At 47.4% G+C, this 9,420-nt stretch overlaps 1 protein-coding gene across 1 annotated transcript; it reads left to right on the forward strand.

Annotated features, from left to right (window-relative positions):
* Positions 1–42: 42 nt before the first annotated feature.
* On the forward strand, positions 43–8,371 carry LOC142382766 (inactive phospholipid phosphatase 7-like). The gene is made up of 4 exons (XM_075468887.1): positions 43–296; positions 1,701–2,005; positions 6,554–6,735; positions 6,817–8,371. The coding sequence occupies exons 1-4, from the start codon at positions 118–120 to the stop codon at positions 7,021–7,023; spliced, it is 873 nt and encodes a 290-aa protein (XP_075325002.1). The 5' UTR covers positions 43–117; the 3' UTR covers positions 7,024–8,371.
* Positions 8,372–9,420: the final 1,049 nt, after the last annotated feature.

Genomic DNA, 9,420 nt, shown 5'->3' on the forward strand with positions numbered 1-9,420 from the left:
CCCCCCCTCTGAACAGCTGACGGCAGAAGAAGAAGGCCAGCTGCTTTATTTATAGCAGAGTCTCTCAGAGTCTCAGACCGGATCTGTAACAGTCCTGCAGACCGTTCTCCGCCCGTCATGCCCGGCAGCCAGGCCCGAAGCCGGGCCAGAGACCCGCTGAACCGGCCCGAGTTCCTCTCCCTGAACCAGCCGTCCCGCAGGGAGCCGGCGCCGGGGGAGGGCCGGGGGGGTGGCGGCGGTCCGAGGAGACCCGCGTTCAGGCAGCAGCAGAGTCAGCAGGAGGACGCCGGGGGGAGGTAAGACCCACAGGCTCCGCCCACTGACATTTAGACCGAAAACAGACCCGATCCGGAGTTTACGGCTCAGACCGAACAGCAACATGTGGTCCAGCTGCTTCACCCGGTCCTGGACCCCCAGAGCTCAGCTGTTCCTGTCAAACTGAGGCTCTGACCAACAGAAAACGAATGCTTTTCCTTCACTTTAACCCTAACCTTACTGCCCCGTCTGAGTGTTTTAAAGTCAGCCTTACTGCCCCGTCTGAGTGTTTTAAAGTCTGCGTTACTGCCCCGTCTGAGTGTTTTAAAATCTGAGTGTTTTAAAGTCTGAGTGTTTTAAAGTCAGCTGTAACCTGAACCTGCTGCAGAGTTGCGCTCTGTGAATCCACTCTGAGACCAGAGGAGACTCCGTTCAGAACCTGCCTGAGAATCCTCGTGTTTTTAAGCGTTCTTCGGCCTCACGGCGACACGGGAAGAAGCATCTGTGCAGCTCTGCAGCTCTGCAGACAGCAGCTTCTCGCTGCCAGTTCGGCTGCTTTCACAGAGAGTCTGAGTGCTGACAAACAGCTGGAGAGCAAAGATTCCAAACTCATGCCCCAAAGCATTATGGGAACTGTAGTCTTCCAGACTCTGGAAGCTTTATGACCTGTGACAGACAGGAGGAACTTTGTACTTAAGATGTTCTGGATTGATAAATGATTCAGTGGGAGAAGGAACACTTCCTGCAACTTTCTGTCCTTTTTATTTGCCTGTGTGACGTGTCAAAGCTGCTCAAACTGACAGCTGATAAAATGTAGGTTTTTTTAACCCTCATACCAGATTTAAAACACAACTTAATTTCTGAGAGGGGACATTTTTGTATTAACATATGATGTTTTTAGGTCGTTTTAGAAGGGGACAAAAATGTCCCTTTTCAGAAATTAAGGATTTTTTTGTTGCTGATCATTGACATATCCCAGACAATAATTATCCCTACTCAATAATTCCACTTTGCATTCCATATTTTGAAAATACTGGCACCTAAAGGCTTAAAATTTGGGCTAAAAAGTTCAAATTGGCATCGAAAGGGTTAATTTTTTGAAAATAATTGAAAACTTGCTGGTTATGGAAAAAAACAGGTGAAAAAAATAATATATGATGTCTTTAGGTCGTTTTAAAAGGGGACAAAAATGTCCCTTTTCATAAATGAAGGAGTTTTTTTTTTCTACACAATGAAAAATTGCATTGTATATGATGTGTGTTTGAAATTTAAAAAAATAGTCAAAAATGCACAACTGGACCAAATATGATGAGTATCACTATTTCCAGTGTGAAATTAGAGGAGAAAGTTCACCCCAAGTGGAGAAAAATGTCCCCTATCAGGGATTAGGGTTAAAATGGAGTCCGGTTGGTCATGTTCAGTCCGTGTCTCTGTGTGGCCCTCAGGGGGCCCAGAGAGTCCTCTGAGAGGGGGGACGCAGCAGCAGACGGGGGGCCGAAGGAGGACTGCATCCAGCTGAACCCCACCTTCAGGGGCATCGCCATCAGCTCCCTGCTCGCCATAGACATCAGCCTGTCCAAGCGTCTGGGCATGTGCGTGGGGGCCCGGGGCCCCGGGGCCCCGCTGCGCTCCATGGTGACCCTGCTGGCCCTCACAGGACACGCCCTGCCCTGGATCTGTGGGACCCTGATCTGCATCTGGAGCAGCAGCACGCTGGCTGGACAGGAAGTGCTGGTCAACCTGCTGCTGGGTGAGACCTCCCACCGTCTCTCTCTATGGGTGACCTAACCTCCCACCGTCTCTCTCTATGGGTGACCTAACCTCCACCCGTCTCTCTCTATGGGTGATCTAACCTCCCACCGTCTCTCTCTATGGGTGATCTAACCTCCCACCGTCTCTCTCTATGGGTGATCTAACCTCCACCCGTCTCTCTCTATGGGTGACCTAACCTCCACCCGTCTCTCTCTATGGGTGACCTAACCTCCACCCGTCTCTCTCTATGGGTGATCTAACCTCCCACCGTCTCTCTCTATGGGTGATCTAACCTCCCACCGTCTCTCTCTATGGGGGACCTAACCTCCCACCGTCTCTCTCTATGGGTGATCTAACCTCCCACCCGTCTCTCTCTATGGGTGACCTAACATCCCACCCGTCTCTCTCTATGATTGACCTAACCTCCCACCGTCTCTCTCTATGGGTGACCTAACCTCCCACCGTCTCTCTCTATGATTGACCTAACCTCCCACCGTCTTTCTTTATGATTGACCTAACCTCCCACCGTCTCTCTATGGGTGACCTAACCTCCCACCATCTCTCTATGGGTGACCTAACCTCCCACCCGTCTCTCTCTATGGGTGACCTAACCTCCCACCCATCTCTCTCTATGGGTGACCTAACCTCCCACCGTCTCTCTCTATGGGTGACCTAACCTCCCACCCGTCTTTCTCTATGGGTGACCTAACCTCCCACCGTCTCTCTCTATGGGAGACCTAACCTCCCACCGTCTCTCTATGGGTGACCTAACCTCCCACCGTCTCTCTCTATGGGTGACCTAACCTCCCACCATCTCTCTATGGGTGACCTAACCTCCCACCGTCTCTCTCTCTGATTGACCTAACCTCCCACCCGTCTCTCTCTATGGGTGACCTAACCTCCCACCGTCTCTCTCTATGATTGACCTAACCTCCCACCCGTCTCTCTCTATGATTGACCTAACCTCCCACCGTCTCTCTCTATGGGTGACCTAACCTCCCACCGTCTCTCTCTATGATTGACCTAACCTCCCACCCGTCTCTCTCTATGATTGACCTAACCTCCCACCGTCTTTCTCTATGATTGACCTAACCTCCCACCCGTCTCTCTCTCTGATTGACCTAACCTCCCACCCGTCTCTCTCTATGGGTGACCTAACCTCCCACCGTCTCTCTCTATGGGTGACCTAACCTCCCACCATCTCTCTATGGGTGACCTAACCTCCCAGCGTCTCTCTCTATGGGTGACCTAACCTCCTACCCGTCTCTCTCTAAGTGATCTAACATCCCACCGTCTCTCTCTATGGGTGACCTAACCTCCCACCGTCTCTCTCTATGGGTGACCTAACCTCCCACCATCTCTCTATGGGTGACCTAACCTCCCACCGTCTCTCTCTATGGGTGACCTAACCTCCCACCGTCTCTCTCTATGGGTGACCTAACCTCCCACCGTCTCTCTCTATGGGTGATCTAACCTCCACCCATCTCTCTCTATGGGTGATCTAACCTCCCACCGTCTCTCTCTATGGGTGACCTAACCTCCCACCGTCACTCTCTATGGGTGATCTAACCTCCCACCGTCTCTCTCTATGGGTGATCTTACCTCCACCCGTCTCTCTCTATGGGTGACCTAACCTCCCACCGTCTCTCTCTATGATTGACCTAACCTCCCACCCGTCTCTCTCTATGATTGACCTAACCTCCCACCGTCTCTCTCTATGGGTGACCTAACCTCCCACCGTCTCTCTCTATGATTGACCTAACCTCCCACCCGTCTCTCTCTATGATTGACCTAACCTCCCACCGTCTTTCTCTATGATTGACCTAACCTCCCACCCGTCTCTCTCTCTGATTGACCTAACCTCCCACCCGTCTCTCTCTATGGGTGACCTAACCTCCCACCGTCTCTCTCTATGGGTGACCTAACCTCCCACCATCTCTCTATGGGTGACCTAACCTCCCAGCGTCTCTCTCTATGGGTGACCTAACCTCCTACCCGTCTCTCTCTAAGTGATCTAACATCCCACCGTCTCTCTCTATGGGTGACCTAACCTCCCACCGTCTCTCTCTATGGGTGACCTAACCTCCCACTATCTCTCTATGGGTGACCTAACCTCCCACCGTCTCTCTCTATGGGTGACCTAACCTCCCACCGTCTCTCTCTATGGGTGACCTAACCTCCCACCGTCTCTCTCTATGGGTGATCTAACCTCCACCCATCTCTCTCTATGGGTGATCTAACCTCCCACCGTCTCTCTCTATGGGTGACCTAACCTCCCACCGTCACTCTCTATGGGTGATCTAACCTCCCACCGTCTCTCTCTATGGGTGATCTTACCTCCACCCGTCTCTCTCTATGGGTGATCTAACCTCCCACCATCTCTCTATGGGTGATCTAACCTCCACCCGTCTCTCTCTATGGGTGACCTAACCTCCCACCGTCTCTCTCTATGGGTGACCTAACCTCCCACCGTCTCTCTCTATGGGTGACCTTACCTCCCACCCGTCTCTCTCTATGGGTGACCTAACCTCCCACCGTCTCTCTCTATGAGTGATCTAACCTCCCACCGTCTCTCTCTATGGGTGACCTAACCTCCCACCGTCTCTCTCTATGGGTGACCTAACCTCCCACCGTCTCTCTCTATGAGTGACCTAACCTCCCACCATCTCTCTATGGGTGACCTAACCTTCCCCCCGTCTCTCTCTCTGATTGACCTTACCTCCCACCGTCTCTCTCTATGGGTGACCTTACCTCCCACCGTCTCTCTCTATGGGTGACCTAACCTCCCACCGTCTCTCTCTATGGGTGACCAGTGGCGATTCTAGAGTCTGTGGGGGCCCCAAGCAAAAAATCCTAGGGGGCCCTACCGACCAGTGTTCGTCACCAAAACATCTGACACCAACGAAAAGTGTATGAAATAAAACCTCTTTTTATTCCAAACATGAGAAACATTGTTATTTTTAAAATATACATGTAAAGAATAAATAAATAACTAAAAAAAGACTACGTTGTCTACGTTGGCACTTGATATTCGCCTGTTGCTATTTATCTACCGGGTGTAGCTGGCCATCCAAAAATAATTGTGTTCATTTAAAGATTCTTTGTGACAAGTAAAGCTGTTCATGATATCGATTTCATAAGTATGGTTTTTATTTTCCACTAGCCTTGAATTTCCGGCGAACGTTGCCAACAATCGCAAACACTCTGTGGGGCTAGTTCTCCGCGAACATAGCCCACAGTGGAACTCTATGTGAGTTTGACAAAGTCAACAATGCAATTATGGAATTATAGAATGGCATGTTAACTAGACAACCTTTGACTAAATCATTTAAATTGAACTGTTCAAAGAAAACATGTTCACCACGAACGTTCACCACTGTTTGAGACAGTTTATAAAGTAACTAGAAAATTTCTGATTGAATGCACCCAGGGTATCTGCACATTTTTTATCAACATATTTAATGACTTTTAAGACCTTTTTAAGACCTCTAAGAATAAAAATTAATTAAATTACAAAAAACAAGCACAGACCGCTCATACAGTCAATGGCACGTACCCATAGAAAAAATACACACTCACCCACACATCACACAACCTGACTATCGGCTGCTAACAACCATGATCAGTAACCCACACAAACCCAGACACATAATGGCTCGGCGGCCAGCAATCGGATAAACCATTGAAGTGAATCAATCCTGTGAAAGAATGAAAACAAGTGAATGAAACCTGCACTCACCCATTATGAAGTTAACTCTGCCAGACCCTCCATAATCTTGCTCCTGCTCAGCCAACTCCTTGACTTCGGGTATGGTTGGTAACGTTACTGCGGCTAGCATTAGCAACGAGGCTGCTAGGCTTGCTAAATCGGTAAGCATTAGGCTACTGAAGAAAGCTAGTCTTTTTACCTACGTTATATTATCATCTTTCTTCTCGGCTATGAGTTAACCTTTGTTGAGGAAAGGGAACGCCCCCGCGTGTAGTTGGTAAACGCAGCCAGATGACCTGAGTCAGGTTACTAACCTGACGCGCTCAAATCACCGGAAGTACTGGCGCACACACAAGGATCCGCGGAGACCCTGGCACCTCAGCTCTCGGGGGCCCCCTAGTGGCTCGGGGCTCCAAGCAGTTGCCTGCCTTGCCTGTTGACAAGCTGCGCCTCTGTGGGTGACCTTACCTCCCACCCGTCTCTCTCTATGGGTGATCTAACCTCCCACCGTCTCTCTCTATGGGTGATCTAACCTCCCACCGTCTCTCTCTATGGGTGACCTAACCTCCCACCATCTCTCTCTATGGGTGATCTAACCTCCCACTGTCTCTCTCTATGGGTGACCTAACCTCCCACCGTCTCTCTCTATGGGTGACCTAACCTCCCACCGTCTCTCTCTATGAGTGACCTAACCTCCCACCATCTCTCTATGGGTGACCTAACCTCCCACCATCTCTCTATGGGTGACCTAACCTCCCACCATCTCTCTCTGATTGACCTAACCTCCCACCCGTCTCTCTCTAAGTGATCTAACATCCCACCCGTCTGTCTTTGCAGCCTTGATCCTGGATCTCTTGACGGTCGCTGGGATGCAGAAGTTGGTCAAGCGCAAAGGGCCGTGGGATCTACCTCCGGGGTTTTTGGACTACGTTGCCATGGATATGTATTCTTTCCCCGCTGCCCACGCCAGCCGAGCCGTCATGGTGTCCAAGTTCCTGCTGAACCACCTGGTGCTGGCGGTCGGTCATTAGTCTGAATCAAATTTTTAGAAATGGACCTTCAGGTGTCTGCCATGATGCTAACGCGCCTCTGTCCTGCAGGTGCCCCTGAGGATCCTGCTCTACCTGTGGACCCTGCTGGTGGGCGTGTCCCGGGTGCTGCTGGGTAAACATCACCTGTCGGATGTCGGCTGCGGGTTCGCTCTGGGCTTCTTACATTTCAGTTTGGTGGAGTCCGTTTGGCTCGATTCTGCAACCTGTCAGACCCTCGTCTCCATCGGCACTCTGCGCTGGAGTCCGCTGGTTTAGAACCGGGTCGGACTGGTTCAGAACGGGTCGGACTGCTACAGACTGGTGTCGTGCAGTTTGGACTGGTTTTCACTGATACTATTGGATTGCCCTACCTGCAAGACCCTTCTTACGATCAGCACTTTGAACTGGATTCTTCTGGTTTAGACTGGGCTGAACTGGTTCAGAGTGGTTTTAAATGGTATAGACTTGTGTAAATTGATTAATGTCTGATTAGGATGGTTCTGCTGGGTTTAAGACGGCTACTGATTGGTAGACTACTGGTCTGTTCCGATTTTAAGTGTCTGTACAGTCATGACACAGTAAAGGTTGACTGGTTTTGACTGGTCTGAACTGGTAAAGCCTCGCTTGGAATGTTGAATTTTGGTCAAGTCTGGACTGGTTTCTCTCGGTGGAACATGCTGGACAATCGTTGCTTGGAACATTTTAGACTATATTAGTCAAAATGGTTTCCAGTCCAGTCGAGACTGTTTTAAACTGATTTAATCCAGTTCATCAACCCTAAGATTTAGACTTAAACCAGTCTGAACTGGTTTAATCCCGTCTAAAATGTTGTTAATTCAGAACAGTTCTAAACCGAATCTGCACTGAATTTCACCAGTTTAAACTAGTCTGGACTAGATCATTCAGATAAGAAGCTATCAAACCAACGTCTTAAAATCATTGCGAGCGCCACCCGGTGGAAGGATGGAGAAGCTCACAGAGGGATTTATTGTTCAGGTTTAAATGTCTGAAGGTCAGGTTCTGGGGTTTTTCTCTGGGTTTATTATAACTTTTGTTTTTTCCTCTTGAGAGAAGGATGATTGCGTCTCTGATCAAATTTCCTGTTTTTGTTTCTTTTTTTTGGGGCGAGAAAAATAGAAAATAATTCAATATGACAGTAAATCAGATTTACTCATCAGTCTGAAGCTTCCGTCATCACAACAGAAGGAAACAAGATGGAAGAAGTCAATAACAAATTCAAATTTTAGCACTTTTAGACTTTCTATTAAGGTTTTTAATATTTCTGGACTTTTCAGTGATGTATTCAAAAAACTTTACGTTAAATTCAGAGAAACCTGAGACCAGGTGGAGGACTGAAAGGTAGATGTTGGGTTTCGAATACAGAGAGAAAAGAGGGATTTTAAATGTTTGTTCGATGGGAAAAAGATGCCATTGAAGATGTTTGTTTACCTCTGAGTAAATACTTCAAACTTTTGCAAACTGAAACTCAGGATTTTGTGTGGACAGAATTACTTTAAAGGTTTGTATTTTTCAGCTGATAAAAATGTTTTGCTGTTTCACTGTAAATTACTGGATGTTTTCAACAGTTTCCTGCTGATTTTAAAGCAGATGGAGATGAAACTTACTGTTTGGTATATCTGTGTTGAAACGGTATAACAGATATTTAAAGCATTGTGTCGTTATGTTGCTAAATATTTTGAGAAGCTCTAAAGTTAACAAATGATCAGTTATGATCAGTTGGATGTCATCTGCATAATGAGATATAAGACAAAGAGCAAACAGATGTGATCTGAGCTTCTGCTTTTCATTGAGTGTTCAGCTCAGCATGAATCTCTTTTAGATATAAGCTAATTATCATCTTCGGTTTATAATTTCATCTGAAAACATAAACTCCTTTTGATCAAACGGTTGATGTTCAGATGTTATTCGCGGAGTCGACCTCAGAGAACACAAACAGGTCTGTTCTACGGTGAACTCTGTACAGAAAATGACTTTATGTTTAAATTTGGCTTAATCCCTTCCTCTTGTTTTGCTCAATGAATCAAGTTAAATGAACCTTCTACCTGCTGTATGTTCATCATTTGGATCGTCTCATCGCCGCTCATCCACCGACACATTTACTGAGTAAGCAGGTGGCTCATCCAAATGTGTTCATATGTTCATATCTGCAATAACGAAGTCCCGATGTCCTCTCCAAGGGACTGTAAAAAAAACAAAATAAAAACATGTTTTGACGTTTTTTTTATTGTAGTAATGTTTTTTTTTCACCCCAAAGACTTATGTGATGTAAAAAAAAAAAAGAAATCCAAAAACTTTTTTTCTCAGGGTCTCAGGAGGATGTACACCAGAACCTGGCCCAACAATGATAAAAGTACCATTTAGTTCCTCTTAGTCACAATAAATCACCTGCTTTAGATTCAAGAGTTAAATATTCTTTGTTGCCATTTCAGCACATGTAAACAGGGTTAAACGGAATTAGTTTCTATAGAATTAAAAAAGCAATAGCTAACTCAGGATATATGCAAAGCAAGATAAACAGAATGAGTGGAAGTTAAACAGTCCTGTACCATTGAGGTCGTGCGTTATTAGGAGTAAAGGGGGGGCAGGGACTACAGGGGTCCACCAGGGGTCAGCAGTCTCACATCTTCCAGGTAGAAGCTGGTCCTCGGTGCT

Source organism: Odontesthes bonariensis, chromosome 6 (genome assembly GCF_027942865.1).
Source record: "Odontesthes bonariensis isolate fOdoBon6 chromosome 6, fOdoBon6.hap1, whole genome shotgun sequence".
NCBI classification, from domain to species: Eukaryota; Metazoa; Chordata; class Actinopteri; order Atheriniformes; family Atherinopsidae; genus Odontesthes; species Odontesthes bonariensis.